The sequence below is a fragment of the Physeter macrocephalus genome, chromosome 10 (assembly GCF_002837175.3).
Source record: "Physeter macrocephalus isolate SW-GA chromosome 10, ASM283717v5, whole genome shotgun sequence".
Taxonomy (NCBI): Eukaryota; Metazoa; Chordata; class Mammalia; order Artiodactyla; family Physeteridae; genus Physeter; species Physeter macrocephalus.
Window position 1 is genome coordinate 8,695,798 of NC_041223.1, and position 19,002 is coordinate 8,714,799.

The 19,002-nt window shown below is 56.2% G+C and overlaps 2 protein-coding genes across 2 annotated transcripts in view; one reads left to right on the forward strand and one right to left on the reverse strand.

Moving 5' to 3' along the window:
* The window catches only part of EZR (ezrin), a 48,370-nt gene extending 38,236 nt beyond the window's left edge, over window positions 1–10,134 (forward strand). Inside the window, 7 exon segments of the mRNA XM_024122571.3 lie at window positions 529–625; window positions 5,609–5,772; window positions 6,100–6,230; window positions 6,889–7,049; window positions 7,334–7,426; window positions 8,828–9,079; window positions 9,171–10,134. Of these exon segments, the coding sequence (XP_023978339.2) occupies window positions 529–625; window positions 5,609–5,772; window positions 6,100–6,230; window positions 6,889–7,049; window positions 7,334–7,426; window positions 8,828–9,079; window positions 9,171–9,335 (1,063 nt within the window). The 3' untranslated portion in view covers window positions 9,336–10,134.
* An 81-nt stretch (window positions 10,135–10,215) lies between these two features.
* SYTL3 (synaptotagmin like 3) overlaps window positions 10,216–19,002 on the reverse strand; it is an 81,700-nt gene continuing 72,913 nt past the window's right edge. Inside the window, exons 11-15 of the mRNA XM_055087412.1 lie at window positions 16,325–16,495; window positions 14,196–14,301; window positions 13,133–13,238; window positions 11,952–12,168; window positions 10,216–11,233 (exon numbers count right to left, since the gene is read on the reverse strand). Of these exons, the coding sequence (XP_054943387.1) occupies window positions 11,132–11,233; window positions 11,952–12,168; window positions 13,133–13,238; window positions 14,196–14,301; window positions 16,325–16,495 (702 nt within the window). The 3' untranslated portion in view covers window positions 10,216–11,131. The remainder of the gene's footprint in view (window positions 11,234–11,951; window positions 12,169–13,132; window positions 13,239–14,195; window positions 14,302–16,324; window positions 16,496–19,002) is intronic.

Sequence of the window (19,002 nt, forward strand, 5' to 3'; positions counted from 1 at the left end):
GCGGGGTATTGGGGCGGCAGTGCTGACATTTTTCAGGAGGGGCATGGATTGACCCAAAGGGACATTAATCAGACAAGCAGACCGGAAGTAGGGTTCTGGCAACAAGGAACTTGGTTGGCTAGGCTGCTGGCCTGTGAGAGGTGGGATTAGGGAGGTGACGTGGGAATGAATTGCAAAAGACGGTCATGAGAGATACTTTGAACAAAGGACGAAAGGATGTGCCTGGTTAGGAATCAAAGTTGACCTCAAGGTTACAAGCCGGGGTGACTGGACGTAGTAACTGAGAAAGACGGATGTGAATGGGAGCATATCAGGGCTTCCTAGAGCTGACCTCACGGACACCCACCTGTCAGCTAACCTAGCACAGGTAGCAGCTCTTCCGTTATGATGTACATTACGTAATATGCTTCTTGGGCTAACTTTGTACTTTTAAAAATTAAACTGAAAGAAATTAAGAATAGATTTACAAACCTTTCGTAGCCAATCCAAGTACACATGTAACTGTCCCACCTTTTTTTTTAACCTCAGGTTGACCCCAAAGATTGGCTTCCCGTGGAGCGAAATCAGGAACATCTCTTTCAATGACAAAAAGTTTGTCATTAAGCCCATCGACAAGAAGGCTCCTGTAAGTTCATAACGGTTACAGGTTACTGTTTTTCATTTTGCAGCCAAATACGTTTCCAAGATAAAGGTCAGATTTCTCTGTGTGACAAGGAGCCGGTGATACTCAGAATTACCTCTGTGTGTGTGTGGTGGGGGAAGTCCCAGTAGGTTACATGGAGGGTTAAGGTCCCCTTGGGCCCTGCCTCCGGGCATTGCAGTAGGAGGTTATGGTGGAGCCCAGCGGTCCGTCAGAAGCCAGCTGACTCTTGTCATCTAAGTTTCCAAATGGTCTTCATTCCTTATGAAGAAAAGGGCAGTTCTGAGTCATCGACCTTTGCTAAGTGATGAGCATTTCACAAAGTGTTGCATTTCTGGGCTTGTGAAATGTTCATTTTCGTGTGGAAAACCAGCCTGCCTCCAGGCAGCGGGCCTGGGGCGGGGTGCTCACGGCAGCATTGCCCTGGTACCTCCCGGAGCACGTACTGTGATGGTTAAGCCTCGGGGCCGGGCTTTGACTTGGTGAGCTAGCTGTCCTTGCAACTTACCCACGTTAGGATACGTCAGATTTGCTGGCCCCCGCGTCCCCCCCTCCTCCTGGTACGGACTGCGCCTTGTTTTTCTCTAACCGCCCTGTGCCCCGCAGGTGGTCCTCACGCCGGCACCTTCACATCGGTGCTGATGTGGGAAACGGCCCCTCACAAAGAAGAGCCTGGTGGGCAGTCATCCTGGGAGGACTTGGCTAGAAAAGGAACGTCATATCCTAGAATTTGAAGAACACCGATTGTTAGCTAATAGCTGTAAAGACCGGTACATTGTGGAAATTATGTAAACTTTCAGCTGAGTTTGCTCAAAAGATTAAGACAATACATACATACTGTAGAGTGGTGGAAGGGGTGAGGAGTTTGTTTTTTGTTTTTTTTTGAAAAGACATGGAGGAATTTTTTAAAAATTTTATTTATCTTTGGCTGCGTTGGGTCTTCGCTGCTGCACACGGGCTTCCTCTTGCGGCGAGCGGGGGCTGCTCTTCATTGAGGTGCGCGGGCTTCTCACTGCGCGGGCTTCTCTTGTTGCGGAGCACGGGCTCTAGGCACGTGGGCTTCAGTAGTTGCGGCTCGCGGGCTCTAGAGCGCAGGCTCAGTAGTTGTGGCGCGCGGGCTTAGTTGCTCCGCGGCATGTGGGATCTTCCCGGACCAGGGATTGAACCCGTGTCCCCTGCATTGGCAGGCGGATTCTTAACCACTGCGCCACCAGGGAAGCCCAGGAATTTGTTTTCTAATCAGAAATCTGTTCTTTAAAAAACTGCCACTTGAAGAAATTCTCTTAAGCTTCTTGGAGCTTGTTGTGAATTTTACCAAAATTATAGTTCGGAAAGAACTTGGTGTCTCATGTAATTTGGTTCCTTAGTTGCAGTGTTCGGCTCAGAGAGGCACGTCTGGGAGCCCTCCAGGGCTTGGGCACCGCATGGTGACGGTTAACGCTCAGGGGACAGCGTGTGGCATTGCTGTCCAACTGCTCCTCCCGCGGAGGGGTTAGTCCCGAGTAAGGGAAAACCAGAGGTCTGGACGCTGTGTGTAAAAGTATTGTCTTCATTGAAAGACACTTTCAGTATTCCTGCTGTTCGCAAACTCCTGAGTCCTGCTCCATGGGTAGTTGCACAGCTATTTTAAATTAAACAAGTGTTTAATATAGACTCTCAAGCTCCATGGTAACAGGTCCCATTAATATGCAGCACCATGAACCGAGGGTCATAGTGTTACCAGTGTTACGTGGGCAGTGAGATGGGGTAGTTAGAGCGAGAAGATCCTGCGATCCTGTGTAGGCTACTGTCTGTTCATGAGATGTTACTGATTGTTCAGAACATTTTTTAAGAAGTGACAGAAGCAGGAATTCTGGGTAGACTGTTTAAGAATTAAGTTGTATGGTTTTTTCAAATTTGGTTTAAATTTAGCTTCCGAAAAGCTGAAGAATATGGTATAATCACAAGCTCCCAAGCAAAGGCAGTTGGAATACATCTGGTTGAATTAGCCGAGTATACTTTTGCTATAATCTGGTTTTATGTGAGCCATCACTTGAAAGGGGAAGAAGGGAGAGAGAAACATTTGCTGGGCACATGCTGCGTGGTGTCAGGCGCGATACTAGGATGGTGTGCGCGGAACAGGACAGGTCCCACCCCATGAGGTGTGCACGCCAGTGAAGAGATGGGTGAAGACAAAACAAGCAACGTGCTTTCTGGCAGAGAATTTAACAGCGCAGCTCTACTGAGTGACAGGTCAGGGGATGCAGATGAGAGGTGGGGTGGGCGATGGCTTCAGGTGGGTGGGCCGGGGGACCTCACGGAGGAGGCGTCCTCTGCTTGGGTGCCTTGTGGAGGGGGGCTTGCTGGGGGGACGGGTCCCTTGGGGCCCGCACACCTCCCAGGGTTGGTCTGCGCAGCCGCAGGCAGGCTTAGCGCCTGGGGCAGTAGAACACCAGATGTCCAAGTTCACGTCTTTATGTAGAAGACAGAAAAGGAGACCCGAAAGGTCGCGTCACCACACCGGGGGAGGGATTCCTGAGCTTGCGTGGAGGGCGGTCCCCGGGCAAGGCCCCGGCTGAGCCCCGCCCCGCTCCTCAGCCGGGCAGCTTCCGCCCCCGGCGCCTTGGGTGCTGCGGTTCGGGGCCCTGATTTTGACTCTTGTGCTGTTCAGTGCCTGCCTGGGTGGCTCATGGGGCCGAGGCAGCTGGCTGCCCTGTAGAATGGGCCTTTTGTTCCTGCCCCACGGGAGAGGCGGAAGGATGGAGACCTGCACGTGACAGCAGCGGGCCCGGCCCAGCCTGCGCAGAGGGCAGCCCCGAGGCTCCCGTGTTCACCCGACAGCTCGCCAGGGCTTCCCTCCTTCCTCCCCCGTGTCCTTGGGGACTTGGGTTCACTTTCCTCGTGCCCGGTCTCAGTTTTTAGGACGTCGTTCTCTGCCACTTAAGACAGCCTGCCCCAGGTCTCATCAGGAGGCCTGGGCTGGAGACGTGGATTTAGAAATCTCTAAATAAAAGTTTCTAGTTTTTGTTTTTAACTTGAAGTCAGGGACTGGCCTCCTTCAAAGGCGGCACGAGGGATTCCGCCACCTCCCGCGAAGCCATGGATGCTCTCACTGTCTCTGGGGTTCACAGGCTCTGTCTTCGGGCAACCGGATGCTGTGGGGAGTGTCACCTGCAGTTCTGACCCTTGATATTTTTTAAGTGACATTTTTCTGAAGAGGAGTTCGTGCTAATTAGAGTTTCTTTACAAATACTTAGGAACCACAGTCGAGACCCATTTGGGTAGCATGGCTGTGCAGCCGTAGCAAGAGATTATTTTCTCTTTGTGTAATAAGAGACAGGTGGGTAATAAAAATACCCGTTTCTCCCAGCTCCGCAGACACCTCCCTGGGAAACCCGATGACTTAATAACAAGTGTGTGAAACCCCAAGGAGAGCCCCCCCCCCCCCAAGGAGGTCCGTGGGCTCTCAGGCTTGACATTACTCTCTCCCTAGCATTTTTGGACAGGTGTACAGACTGAGGCACTAAGCAGGCCCTCCCTGGGCCTGTTGATCGGCTCAGCTCGCCCGGCGTGCTCCTGTAGGTTTCGGAAGTCGCTGTGGGCCGTGCGGCACTGCTTCTTGATCTCAGCCACCCTCTCCCTGTTGCAGCAGTCGGCACCTGGATGCTGAGGGCCCTGGGCCTCAGAAGAGAAAGGAAAGCAGGAAGAGGAAGCAGATGCGCCTTTTCCAGTAGCTTTTAGCCAGAGTTTCTAAACTACTGCCCCTCTGTCGCCTCTGTTAGTTACACGGGGTAATCAGGAGCTCGGAAACAAGACCCTGTGTCATCCGCGTCCCAGACTCGCGCGGTCACAAGTCATGAAGCCCTCGGATGCTGTGCTTTTGTTCTTGTTTTGAAGAAGGCTTTCCAGTAGCGGTTTGGTAAGGCCGGCCCGAAGTCCGAGTGAGCGTATTGTGTAGCAGCCAGCCATCTCTGTGCCAGACACCTTTCTAAGTCCTTGTCCTCTGAGAACATTTTCTGATTTAATCCTCACAACAAGACCCTTAATTGTATAGCTGAAGATGCTCAGGCTCAGAGTGATGGAGCGACCTGCCCAGCGTCACGGGGTCAGACGCGACGGCGCTGCGCGAACTGTCAGTCACCAGCAGAGAGTTGTTCCCTGGGCACACTGGTTTGGTCCTGGGCACGTAGAGATGAATGAATGTGGCCCAGCTGTCCAGGGAGCTGACGGTCTAGTGGGGGAGAGAGAGCGGAACAAGCCAGCGGGGTAAGGCACCAGCCACACCGTGGCTGACCTCGCCGTCAGGTGCAGGGGGCACAGAAGTGACCGCCACGGAGGAGGAGAGATCTCGTGGAAGTGCTGTGGCCTCGGGTGTGTGGGATTGGACATGACATGCCAAGTAGGGACTGTGTGAGGACGTGCTCACGGTGTGAAAGAGTGCGGTTTAGGTGAACGAGCGGTGGGTCAGGGCCGGAAGGCCTTCACCTGCACCAGGCCAGGGCGTTTGCACCTGGTCCTGGAGGTGACGGGCTGGCATCGAAGTTCAGCCAGTGACCCTGGCGGTGCTCTGGTAGCAGCGTGGGAGGCGAAAGGTTGAGGCAGAGGAGACGGAAGGTCAGTGAAGTAGGAGGAGCTGTGCTGTGCGGGCAGGAATCGGGGACGGACAGGGCTGTGGGGCTGGAGAGGCTGGACGAGGATGCTGGCCTGAAGGCCAGGTGGAACTGGGCCCGGAGCAGCTTTGTGGTCCAGCCGTGGGGTTCAGTGCACACACCACCTCCGCTCGTCCTGCGGAACGTGCGCCCCGCGGCACCAGGAACATCTCTGTCATTCGGGGCCAGTGGCTTTACCCTGAACCCCCTTTCTGGCCCCTTCTCTCTGCTACATTTGTCCTTTTCGAAGCGGTATCCAGAAGTGGGTGAAGTTGGGTTTGGAAGAAGAAAGCCAAAGGAAGGCGTTCCCCTTGTCGCAGTGCCCTGTTCTCTTCTGCAGGACTTCGTGTTCTATGCCCCCCGCCTGCGAATTAACAAGCGGATCCTGCAGCTGTGCATGGGGAACCACGAGCTGTACATGCGCCGCAGGAAGCCCGACACCATCGAGGTGCAGCAGATGAAGGCCCAGGCCCGGGAGGAGAGGCACCAGAAGCAGCTGGAGCGGTGAGCTGGGGCGGCCGGCGGGGCGGCCGGAGGGGCGGCCGGGCGCGCTCTCCCGGGTCTGCGGACAGGGTGGCGTGTCTGCGCCGCTGCCCGCAGAAGGGCTGGTGGTCACAGTCTGCGGGGCAGGGCCCGAGCCCCAGGTGGAGAGCGGTCAGGGCACGTGGGGTCAGGGCTGTCGCCAGTGTCCTCTGCCGGACCCCGGGCCCGCCGCCCGGGGCCTGGCCTAGGCGCTGGGGGCAGCCGCCCCTCGTGTGCCTGGGCTGGGCTGGCCAGGCTGCTGTGCGGAGTCTGAGCCTCCTGTGCCGCCGCCTCCCCTCCCGGAAACAGGCAGCAGTTGGAAACCGAGAAGAAAAGGAGAGAGACCGTGGAGAGAGAAAAAGAGCAGGTGACGCGTGAGAAGGAGGAGCTGATGCTCAGGCTTCAGGACTACGAGGAGAAAACCAGGAAAGCGGAGAAAGGTGGGTGTGGGGCCGCCCGCCAGACACCGTTCTGTCCCGGTGGGCCGTGACGGCAGGGCCAGACGGCCGGCACACACGCAACCAGCAGGGAACCCCGTCCAAGGACACACGTCCCAGTTAAGCACATACCCGACGTGGAGACTTGCAGAAGAGACGTGATAAAGTGGTTGTCTGGATTAGAAAATAATTCTGTATTTTATTAACACCTGTGTGGGTTCTGTGCTGAATGCTTTATGCACAATAATCCTCTGAATTGCCCCCAGTCCTGTGAGGTGAGGGCTGAATTATCCCCCGTTCCTGACGAGGACGTTAAGGTTCCGTGAGATAGAATGCTCGGCCTGCGGTCACCGGAGCTGTGCCGCGTCTCCCCCGCTATGAGCTGAAACCCGGGCGAGCGGTGCAGATGCCGAGTTTCCGGGGAGAGCGGCACAGCGGCCGGGCCCTGGCCGGGGGAGGGCAGTCCCACCAGCGTGAGCGTTCCCTTCAGGGTCCTGGGGAGAAGAGGTCCCGGCACCGTGGAACTCGGTCCGCCGCTTTGCAGCGTCGGTGTGTTCACGCTCGTGTCCCGTCCGGTCCCCTCTGGGTGGGAATGCGGGGCAAGACTGCAGGGTCCCTGGCAGGAGCCTTGAGCAGCTCTGGTTCTGCGCTGTGTCTACAGAGCTCTCGGACCAGCTCCAGCGAGCACTAAAGCTGGAGGAGGAGAGGAAGCGGGCGCAGGAGCAGGCCGAGCGCCTGGAGGCCGAGCGCCTGGCCGCGCTGCACGCCAAGGACGAGCTGGAGAGGCAGGCGGCGGATCAGATCAAGAGCCAGGAGCAGCTGGTAGGGGGCGCGGCCTCACGGTGCTCAGTTACAGAGAGGCTGCCTCTGGGGATTGAAAAAGTGACACCTGCCTTATAATAATTGGTATGGGGCTGTAAGGTGACCTGCCTGAGGGTGTAGGGTGGCCCGTGGGGAGGGGGCCCTGCGGTGGTTGGCCCTCGGGCGGCGGGTGGACACCGCTGGAGGGGGGCGCGGCGCCACGTACCAAAATACGTGACCCTTCGTTCGCGAGTGGCCTGCCGAAAGCGTCCCGGACGTCACCTCGGCTCCTGCTCCTTTCCCAGGCCACGGAACTCGCCGAGTACACCGCCAAGATCGCCCTCCTGGAGGAGGCGCGGCGGCGCAAGGAGGACGAGGTGGAGGAGTGGCAGCTCCGGGTGAGTGCCGGCGAGGACGCGGGTGGACCAGCAGGGGAACCGAGCGCCGCCACCTGCCCACCGTGCCCTGGCCGCCCCCCCTCGGGAACTAGCTTTGTATGGGATCACGCGGGGGCCCCCAGCGGCGGCCACGGTCCCCGCACGTGGCAAGACCAGGATCCTGGGGGTCTCCGGGCTCTGCCGGGCCGGCCTCGCCTCTGAGGCTCGGTTTCCTTGCAGATCGCGACGAGCAACACCCGACTTGTAAGGACCCCCAGGGGTTTAGTCAGTTTTCGCTGTCATAGTGAGAACCGCGTTCGTTCCGGCGTCGGGGCCACGGTCCCCGCGCGTGGCAAGACCAGGATCCTGGGGGGTCTCCGGGCTCTGCCGGGCCGGCCTCGCCTCTGAGGCTCGGTTTCCTTGCGGATCGCGACGAGCAACACCCGACTTGTAAGGACCCCCAGGGGTTTAGTCAGTTTTCGCTGTCATAGTGAGAACCGCGTTCGTTCCGGCGTCGGGGCGCCTGTCTCCATCCGGGAGCCCCCTTGCGTACCGGGACTGCGCTGTGGGTCGGGTTCAGAGTGTAGACCACGGCCAGGCCGTGGGGCTCCTCTTCCCTCCCCGGCTCTTTCCAATGCTTCCCCCTCCGCGGTGTCCCTTCTGGGGACGGCCGGCACCTCCCCCTCATGGGTCTTCACGCCCGCCCCATCCCCCAACGCTAGCTGTGTGCAGAACACTTCAGTCCTTAGGTTTTCGGAGAAAGTGCTCCTTATAAAGTACTAAGTGAGAGGAACTGGTTACAAAACGGCGGGTACAAGCTAAGCACGTCTCGGGGTCAGGATGGTGACGAGGTGGGCGGGGTTGAGCGTGCGGACCCCCAGGAGTTGCTGGAAGGGCTGACTATTGGGTGGCGGGTGAGAAGGGCCTGGGCTGGGGGCTGGCAGGCCGGGAGGGGCTTGGTAGCAGCGGCCGCGCAGGGCAAGAACAAACCGAACGCCAGCATGCTGGAGTGCTCTTCGGGGGCTGGAGGGCTTGCTTAACAATTTTTTTTTCAAAAGTACATGCAGTGAACATATACGAGGACCTCAGACATAAAGAAGTTACAGTACTTAGAAAAATGGCGAGACCCCCGGCGTGACAGTTTCTGTTGGTGCCGTGGGCACAGTTGGTACCTGCTCAGGGGATCCGGGTCCCCAGACCTGGAAGAGGCTGCGCAGACCAGGGCCACCTGGTCAGCCACATCCCTGGCCCCTCGGCTCTGTGCTGCTTCAGGCCCCGCGCATCCAGCCCCCAGGAGAAAGGGAGTGGGGGGAGGGAGGGAGCGGACTCCTTCCTCTCTCAGCACGGACAGCGGGCCTTCTTGTAGAGCAAAGGCGGCTCTTAAGAAGACGGTCCAAGCTGCCCATGAATCTGCTTTCAAAGGCCAAAGAAGCCCAGGATGATCTGGTAAAGACCAAGGAGGAGCTGCACCTGGTGATGACCACGCCCCCGCCGCCTCCGCCCCCCGTGTACGAGCCCGTTAACTACCATGTCCAGGAGAACCCGCAGGAGGAGGGCACGGAGTACACGGGCTACAGCGCCGAGCTGTCCAGTGAGGGCATCCTGGACGACCGCAACGAGGAGAAGCGCGTCACCGAGGCCGAGAAGAACGAGCGCGTGCAGCGGCAGCTGAGGGTGAGCGCGATGCGGGCCGGGCCCCCCTTCCCCCGGGAGGGGCGGGCTCTGTGTGGGGCGTCGAGCTGACCGAGGCTGCTTCGCGCTGCAGACCCTGACCAGCGAGCTGTCCCAGGCCAGAGACGAGAACAAGCGGACCCACAACGACATCATCCACAACGAGAACGTGAGGCAAGGCCGGGACAAGTACAAGACGCTGCGTCAGATCCGCCAGGGCAACACCAAGCAGCGCATCGACGAGTTCGAGGCCATGTAAAGCGCGCCGCCGCCCGGGCTCGGCGGAGCGGGGGCCGCTGGCCGCCTCGAACGCGTACTTGTATGGATCGTTCTCGAAACCTACAGCCCTCATCGTCCTCCAGGCCCTTTAAAAAGAGAGTAGTTACTTCAGTGGGAATGGTCTAGGGCTGGGAGTTTTATTTTTCCCAACTGTATCATAGTGCCAAACAGGCCTGATTTTTATTTTTATTATTATTGAATCACTTCCTGTTTTATGCTTGGAGCAGGACTGAATCAATTAAGATGCCTGTAATGTCTGAATAACTAACTATAACTCCGTGCTGGCATGTGTGATACGAGATTCCATATACTTAAAACCACATCGTGGCTTATATTCTGTGCCATACTTTTTTCTATTTGAAATTAGCTGAAACTGATTTCTTCTTGATTTCTATGAAGGATGCATCTCTGTATATTTGGTTTGTGAAGGGTGAAATTTTTGAAAAGTCTGAGGCACTCTCACACACACACTTGCACACACGATTTCCTTCCTCCAGGCCTTCAGTTCAGTTGATGAAATCCTGTGATCACTGGATCATTCAGGATAAACAAACAATGCAGGAGACTGTATTCTTGGATTTTTTTTCTTTCTTTTTCTGCTGAACAGTTAGTTAGAGGGCTACGTTGTTGGACTTACCCACCTGAATAATGATCAGCTGTAGAGTACGGTATTTATATGTAAGTGATGATATGGGTTTCTAACTAACATTAGTTTAAAAAAGGGAAAGTTTCATTCTGTATATTTTGTTACCTTTTACAGAATAATAAAAATTACCTATTAAAAACCATGTAACCATAGCACTTAATCTGATGTGACCTGAGGGCAGTAATGAAGCTGGCTGACTGACTGCTATAATCTCATCTGGGGAAAATCGCTTTTTACTTTTGCGTTCCTTGTCCGTGGAATTGACTGCGCAATTTGAATTTTCGGTCAGAACTGCTTGGTCGGAAAGGGACTCGCGGGCCGTTCTGCTAATTCAGGCTCCAGCCGCGAGGGACCTTCTGAGCCGGTCAGCATCTCGGTCCCTCCACAAGCAGAACCTGCTCCGACCTCCTTCCTCTCCCGACCTCGTCCTTGAAAAGGCGGCAGGTGTCCGCACTCTCTCGGTGCCGCTTCTGCCCACTCGCGTCCTGCCCTTCCACGCTCTGCTCGGTCCCCTTCCTTTCAGCTGTCCCGTGAGGATGAACCCAAGGCCTGCGGGAAGCGGCGGCAGGTGCCTCCGCGCAGGTGCTGCTGGAGCAGCCCTTCTCGGACTCGGCGTCCGCGCGGCCTGGCAGCCGCGCTGTGCGGGGCTGGGCAGCCCTCGGGTGGCCTTAGCACTGACCCACCGGAAGCGGGCATCCCTCAGCACCCCGTGGGGACGGACGGCTGACCTCCAGAAACGGTTTTCCACGGCAGAATGGTAGGAATCGAGTACCCACCACGTTCTTTTCCCTTTGAAACGCACATAACAAGGCCATAATTTTCGCTATTTGATGAGCACAGGGAGACCGGGGTAACTGTTGAACATTTATTGCAATCGGGTCATTCTCCACATCTCTCAAAGCACAGGTAAGCACCCTGAGACCGAACTAACGTAGCATCGATAATGGTTCCGTCTACATAGACACAGGGGAATGTGGAAGAACGTCTCAGCGGCAGGACGGCTGCAGACGGGGAGAGCTCACACTCCCCAGGGCCCTTCGCCACCCTCCGCCCCCGTGCCCGCACGCCCAGCCCCGCGGCCGACCATCAGGCCCCGGCACCTGAAACCCCGCTGCGCCCGGAGCCTCCGGTCAGTGCAGGGTGAGGGTCACGTCTGTCCACCGGTTGGGGCTGGAAAGCACCTTCTGCCATTGGAGCTTTGATGGTGAGCGCGAGTCTGCGCCGCCCGCTGGCTCTTCCGCTGTGCGTGAGCGAAGGGACAGGTCATGATGGCGGCCAGGGGACGCTCACCGTCCTTTCGCAGCTTTTTTTAGAAAGGACTAGCGGCGAAGTATACAGTAACTTTGCACGGGCACTTAAGACCGTATTAAAATGTGCCCCGCCAGTAAGGAGAGGAGTTCCTTAGAGGAGAGGGTGCTCTTGGGACGGTGTTCCTTTTTCAACAGATTGTAATTTAGCAGCGAGGCTCGTTTCTCTTCAGTGGCCTCGGAGGCCCTGGGGATGCGAGCGGGTGTTTTGGCTGCGAGTGTCCGGGGGCCCTGCTGCCGAGCGGCACTGAAAAGCGCCAACCCTCTAGGCCGCCTGTTAACGAAATGCTTTCTGAATCGCCGTCTGTTTGGGCTAAGAAGATAGCCCCCTTTAAGGAAATAATCCCTTTAGGATTGACGGCCAGAAACAAAAGCAAATACTGTACCCAGCCCATTTTCAGACCTTGACTTTTTGTTTCTTTAGCAGATCTAAACCTCATTTAAATCGTTGACATGCTTTGCCGTATTACCGCTCAGTTGTAAAGTAAAAGCTAGACTAAGTAATTTCCATTTATGATGGGTCAGGCAGTTTCACAGCCAGTAAAGTCACCTGCCATCACGGAAACGCTTTTTCTTTTAATGGTAGCCATGGAGGTAGGACGGTCAACTAAGGATCACCGATGCAGCTTGAGCCTTATTAAACATCAGACTTACTGGAACCAAGCCTGGCGCCTCCCAGCAAGCGGTCGTTCACACCGAAGGTGGCCTGGTCCCAGACGGTTAATTCTAGGGTGGATTGCCTCAGCTGAGACGGGGTGACCCCTTTGAAAACGAAGGAGTGCTTCCACTGGGGACAGGCTTGCTTCTTCAGGACGGGGGACTTCAGTCTCAACCTCTGCCGGTCGGGCAGAGTGAGACAGCTGCACAAGGAAACATTCAGACCCTGTAAGCTCTGCCCAGCACACGGCCCCCGCCTCTCTGTGTTGGTACTTGCTCATCAGTGAGATAAGTGCTCAGAAAAGTGCTAAACCCACTGCAGAACAAAAACTGTGAGCAACGAACAAGAATGGGGATTTTGAGATTTGGCCACGTGACCTCTCTCACACTAGGATGTTCCAGATCTCTCTCAGAGCTGAATTCTGTTCCGAGTACTCTATTAAGGGAACTTTGGGATTCTAGGCCGCGTGGCCCTTGTCTTAATCCGCCTCCTTGATATGACGACCACCAGGCGACGGCGAGGCCCGTTGGACCTGCTACCCAGGGACCAGGACTCTGCACACACGTTATCTCCTTTAACCCTGTTCTCAGGAAAATAAATGCAGAAGGGCTAAGTCACTTGCTCAAGGCCGTACAGGTAAGTGGAAGGAAGGCTTAGGAGATGAACTCAGTTCTGTCTGGATGAGGTAAGCCATCATTTTTCCATTACGTCACTGACTGGGGAATTAGCAACTCTATATACTTATCGACGGTGTTTGCTTTACTTCTGGAGACACCATGACACCGGCAGTGAGTAAGAATGAAGCACGCAGAGTCACCGTCTTACTGTTAACGCGAGAGGAGACGTTACGCTGAAGAAGCGCTTACCGACCACACTGCTTTCCCCTTGCTCCCCTCGGTCCCCGGGGCTGGTTTACTGATGTCACGAGGACCGATAAGATTTGGGTTTAGTTTAAAACGTGGTATCCCAAAGCCAGCCTCAGCACTCCCAAGTCCCGTGAATTCTTGGAAACCCGTCTTTTAACACGCATTGTGTCAGATTTTCACAGGAAAGCTAAAGTAAGTTTAAAATGGCTGTGTTCCCCTTTTTGGTGGTCCCTTTCAGGGACTATGCCACAGGTGTAATAGATCATCAATAAGTCGCATTTGATTACATGTACTACTTACCCCTTAACAAATGAGTTTAAGGTACCGTCTGAGCGCACAGGTAAATTCTTGGCTCCCAGCACTACCAAACAGAGCTGACCGTTACGAGGTGGCTGATCTGCCGTCCCTGGAAGGAAAGCTGGCGTTTACCGTCAGCACTAGTTCTGCGGCGCACGACGGCACCACCCCCAGCTGGCAGCTTAAGCAGAGGGTGGGTTACAGCGCTCAGATCCCGAGAGCTCGCGTGCAGAGGTGCACGCCCACCACGAGCAGGCGTCCCCGCTCGCACGCTGCCCCAGTGCACGGCCAGCGTGGCGGCAGCAGGGAAGGGCTTAAAAATCCAGGGAACCGGAAGCTGCCGAGAGTAACGAGGGACCGAGGAGAGGAGGAGGCAGGGGCGGCTCGGCTGTGGCCAGCGGGTTGGGGAAGAGACCTCTGCTAAAGGGGGCTGCCGCGGACCACGGGGGGCGGTGTGCCGCCGGCCTGCTGGGGGCCCTGTGAGCCCGGCAGCGGAATTCCCTCTTCCGTCAGATAGGAAGTCACGAATAACGTCGTGGAACGGCTCCTCCTCCCGTCTTCACTCTCCACCCTCGTCTCTTGCACGGGCCCCACGTTATGAGGCAGTGACATCTCCTGAAGCTCCTTGAGGACCTCGATCCTGCCACCCAGCCGCTGCTCACGTGGCCCAGGAGCACGGAGCTGGGCACTCGGAGCCTTGCAGCCGCCTGAACCTGGAGCTGGGGACGAGCTCCCGGCCGTCACGCAGGTGGTCCGTCTGCGAGGGGGGCCCCGGCGGGACTGTTGGCCCAGGCAGGCCAGGCGAGCCGGCCCCCTGGGAGGAAAGGCTCGGGGCAGGTGTCCTAGGAGCCCGTGAAGCAGGCGGGCACCAGGGGCCTGGCTTTGGGCGCTCGTTTCCCTTCTGAGCCGAGGCTTCCAGAGACCCCGCCTCCCAGGCTGGGCTTCGCGGGTTGGGTGGGAGTTACTGGAGCACATGGGGGCGGGGGCGGTGGGGGGGAAGCTGGGAAACTGCCCAGGCTTTGGGGACAGTGACAGACAAACGTGTGTGGGGCTGGAGGCCACCCACCTTCTTGAGCCTCCTGGAGCTTTCTGGGCCCTGCAGGGAGGACCAGTTTGGCCCGGACTACAAGTTCTCCGTTATTCGGGGGAACGCTGTCTTCGTCTTCGTCTTGCTCTGCCTGGGGGAAGAGCAGGATTCCCCAGACCCAGAGTCTCCTGGGCTTCTCTCGCCGCCTCCGCTCTGTCCATCAAGTGTCCCCTTCCAGCCTCCCCCTGCCAAGCCGCTGCGGGCCCGGGGGAGCCCCAGGTGGTGTGGGCACACCTGTGGCAGGGCTGGGCTTCCCTCCGTGTGGGGGACGTTTCACTCCTACCCTCACCAACCCCAGCTCTGCCACCCTGGCAGACGCAGCCCACCAGAGGCAGATGAGCCGGGGAAGCAGAGGGGCTCCGAGGCCCTGGCGCGTCCCCATGGGACGGCCTTAAGAAAGCCTGGACACAACCCAAAGCTGAACAAGTCAAACAAGCCCACATCGATTCCACCCAGGTTGGTAAAGGTTCGAGCTACCCGTCCGTGCCAGGGACTGCGGCAGGCACGGGAAACCCTGGGGCCCGGAGCGCGGTGCCCCCGGCGAGGGGCTCCCCCGTCTGCTGAGTCGGCCCCGCCCACCCCAGAACCCACACTGAGGACCCAGGTGGCTTCTCTGGTCGTGAGTGAGTTCTGCCAGAAAGTGAGCGAAGGAGGGGCTTGGAGAGGGTGACTGTGACCCCATCAACATTGCACCCAGCGGGGTGAGGGTGGGACGCTGGGAAGCATCTAGATTTGTCCTGTCCCACAGGCAGGGAGGAGCAGGCTCCACCCTCAGCATCCCCATGGTTCCCTCCCGTCAGGGCCGAGGGGGCAGGCCCGTGAGTGGACCCCCCCCGCCCCGATCCAGCGTGGGCTGCCACCACCTATTAGCTGGGATTAGGAGGGACACCTTTCATTCTGGTGATTTCTGTTCCTCGCCTGCTTATCAAAAGTTGACCAGCCTTGGTGGCAGCCTGCCTTGACCCGAGTAAGGGATCCTGGGGGGAGAAGGCGGGAAGGGCCCCTCGAGCGCAGGCGAGACCACATCTGGCAGGGAAAATCAGGAAAGGCTTCATGGAGGAGGTGGGATTTAAGGACCGTCTTGGGCAGACCTTAGACTGCAGAAAGCATTCCAAGCGGAGTTCTGAAGACGGACTCAGGCTCTGAGAAGAGGAGGTGCAGGGCACCGGAGGGGGAGTGTGCGGGCTCACAGACCCCGCAGAGAAAAGAGACAGGAGGCCCCGGGCTTAACCCTGTAGAAACCAGAGATGCTTCTCAGGAGGGACCTTGTGAATCAGAGCCTCCCTGGCTTGGGAGAGGGAAACGGAGGTAAACTGGCACCGGGGACCCTCGTAAAGAGGGTAGAGACCCTCGTAAAGACTCAGCCTCCCTGCCAGGCTTTCACTGGGGGGACTGCACATCCTGCTGCCATTTCTTAGGAGGTGGCAGAGCCCACGTTTTCTCCCCCTTCACAATCTCACATCTTGGATCTTGGCACAGAAATGCACAAAGCAGCCGCCCCAAGAAACGCTACCCTTTCTCCCCTGCCTCTCCCTCTCACCTGCGTGGCCACCAGCCAGCTCCGCTCTCCCAGCCTATCCGACACGGAACCCCTGGCCCTGCCTTCCTGAGGGCATTGGGTCCGGTCATTCTCACCTGTTACTGTTTGGGGAACACTGCTTGGTTGGGAGTGAAGACAGAATACACGAGAGCCTGCAGTCTGAGGCGGGTCCCACCAGCAGGGCAGCCTGCTGGCCCCAGGTGTAGACTTTGGCCCAAGAAGCTCAAGACCTCTCCGCTGGCAATAAGTGACCCTGAGTTCTGGGAAGCGCGTGGACCCACCAGGCTGGATCCATGCTGATGTTTCGGCTACACTGAGGGTGGGGCTATTAGGGACCTTGAACAAACCTGACCAGGTAAGGGTCCCTCAGGCCAACCCCGGCCCCGCACCCCCGGGGGCCCGGCCGCCAGCCTCTGCCCCCCGGAAGCTCCCACTGCAGAGTCACAGGCTGGCAGGTGTGCGCCGCAAGTGGGTTTTCTCTCCCTGGATCCCCTTTGAAAAGTGGGTTTGGTTCTCGTGGTGGGATGGGGGTAGGGGCTGCCCAGACATCCCCCAAAGCAGACATCACCTTGGCCTGGAGCGGATACCAGCGGGCAGACTGGGTCGTGCGGTCCTCAAAGTGCCACGTGGCCAGAGGGATGATCACTTCTCCAAGAAACACCCGCCGGGCGAGCATGCCCAGGTGCCACACAGACACCCACAGCTGCCGGGTCGCCAGCTGGGCAGGCTCCACCTGGTACTGCGGAGGGGGAACGGAGACGGTCAACCTGGGCACCTGAGCTGCAGCTCCCAGGCCCGCAGCTCCCAGGCGATTTTTAGTCTGTTCCCCTCAATTCCATGGCCCGTTTCCAACTCTGCCCCTTGTTCCATACTCTGTCTTTAAACCCTAAATTAATCTAGTTATTTCCTTCATGCCTACATGCCCCGTCAGTCAAGTCCAGGCCAACAGTGCACCGTGCTGTGTCTGCTCCGTCTCAGAACGAGCTACTTTGCGGAGGAAAGCTGACCATCCCCGCAGGTCTGCCCTCCTTGGGGCAGCTGCATGGTCTCCACCCGCTCTGCACGCTGGGTGGCCTCCTTGACTCCCTTGGAAACACAGGCCTGCTTCTCTTTGGGTCCCGACTACTTCCTTTGGTTGACTGAGTCTGCGTTTTAAAATTAGACCTAGAGGCTTCCCTGGTGGCGCAGTGGTTAAGAACCCTCCTGCCGATGCAGGGGACACGGGTTTGAGCCCCGGTCCAGGAAGATCCCACATGCCGCGGAGCAACTAAGCCCGTGCGCCACAACCACTGAGCTTGCGCTCTAGAGCCCACAAGCCACAACTACTGAGCCCACGTGCCACAACTACTGAGCCCGTGCGCCTAGAAGCCCGTGCTCCGCAGCAAGAGAAGCCACTGCAATGAGAAGCCCATGCACTGCAATGAAGAGTAGCCCCTGCTCGCTGCAACTACAGAAAGCCCACACCCAGCAACAAAGACCCAATGCAGCCAAAAATAATAAATAAAATTAATTAATTAAAAAAAAATTTAAATAACATAACATAAAATAAGACCTATTTTCTATTGCCTGTTAGGTCCACAAGGCCGTGCCAGCAGACCCTGGATTGCTAGCTTCCGCGGGGTACCAAGTGTAACCGATGCCAGAGAACAAGGCAACAGCCAACGCCACCCAGATCTGGTGTCTTGTTTCATCCTTCCCAGGCCCCCCACTGCGTGGTCTTCAAGGGGAGTGCCAGCACCCCTTGGAGTGCAAAGTCTCCCCAAGGAGTGTTCTACTTAGAAAACTTGGAGGATCAGTTTCTAGATCCTCAACTTTCACATGCACTTTTCTCAAAACTGGTGAAGATGCTTCTCACAGCTGGTATCTTACTCCTGTGCCCTGCCCCAGGGGTGCAACCTCAGGGGGGATTTGAACTACTGGTTTCTGCCAAACTGTTACTGATCGCTCCGCTTCTTCATCTTCCCATCTTTTCCATCTCATACATATTTCTATGAAGTGGCTAAGCCTGGGTCTGTGTTGAGATGTTCTACATTTAGAATGAAGACACTGATTCTTTTCAATGTATCTGGAAAGTTTTTCAGGATAACCAAAATATCCACAACATACTAGATAAAACCAATGGATAAAAAATTGTAGGTGATTTCTTTGAGATTCTGGGTGCATTTTAAATAAGGTAGTTAAAACTTTAAAAATCAAAGTATATAATGAAGTATTTAAAATATAGTCAATCCTCATCTTGGTCTCGTTTCATAAAATAGGAAATATTTTTCTGCCTCTGTTTAGTACGAAATACCTTACACCTGTGATGAGTAATTTTATATATCAGCTTACACCTTTGAGAGGGTACAGAGCTTTTCAAAATTCTGTTAGCAGGTACATGAGCAAAACCACAGGAAGACTAGTGCCCAGTAACTCACTACCAGAGTGTCCCAGACAAGCAGCACCTCAGGTCCTGCCCACACTCGCTGAGTCACAATCTGCTTTTTTAAAAAATCGCTTGGGGAGTCCTTATGAACATAAATTTTGTGAAGGACTGCTAGTCCGTCATGGGTCACGGCTGTACTTTTAAGTACTCTCTAAGCCTCAGTTTCCCTATTGCTAAATGAGGATTCTAACACCTGGCTCAGAGGGTATATAACGTACTTGGCCACAGCAGGCGCGTGGAAAACAACGGCTGTTTTCATGTCTCGAGCGGGACTCTCGTGCCAGCTACCCAGATGGCCCCTGGTTGGGAGTTCACAAATGCTCCTATTTGCCAAGGAAGGCAAACAAAAGTCCTCTCCTTTCTCAGGCTTGACACGTGGGATCCCCGGGCTACCCCGCCTTGAGTGGGTTCATCTCCGCATCTGGACTATTCTCCCACCTCGCACGCCTACCTGCCATCTGCACTCCCCAGACATCACCTCCAATTTTCCATCCTGAATCCCAGCAGGAGGCACTCCCTCCCTGATCTCTGCCCTAAACCACAGGTCACATTTCTTAGCACCAAAGAAAATGAAAACCCAAACAATTCCTATAGACTTTTTTTTTTTCATAAAATGACTTTTCATAAAATAAGAAATCTAGGTATACCAGATATTATCTTCATAAAGTACTTCATCACAATAACTCAGCAGTTTCATTTACAGGGTCCCTTTCTTGAGGATACCTCTGATAGTCATAAAAATCCAACAGGACAGGGTTTCCCTGGTGGCGCAGTGGTTGCGAGTCTGCCTGCCGATGCAGGGGACGCGGGTTCGTGCCCCG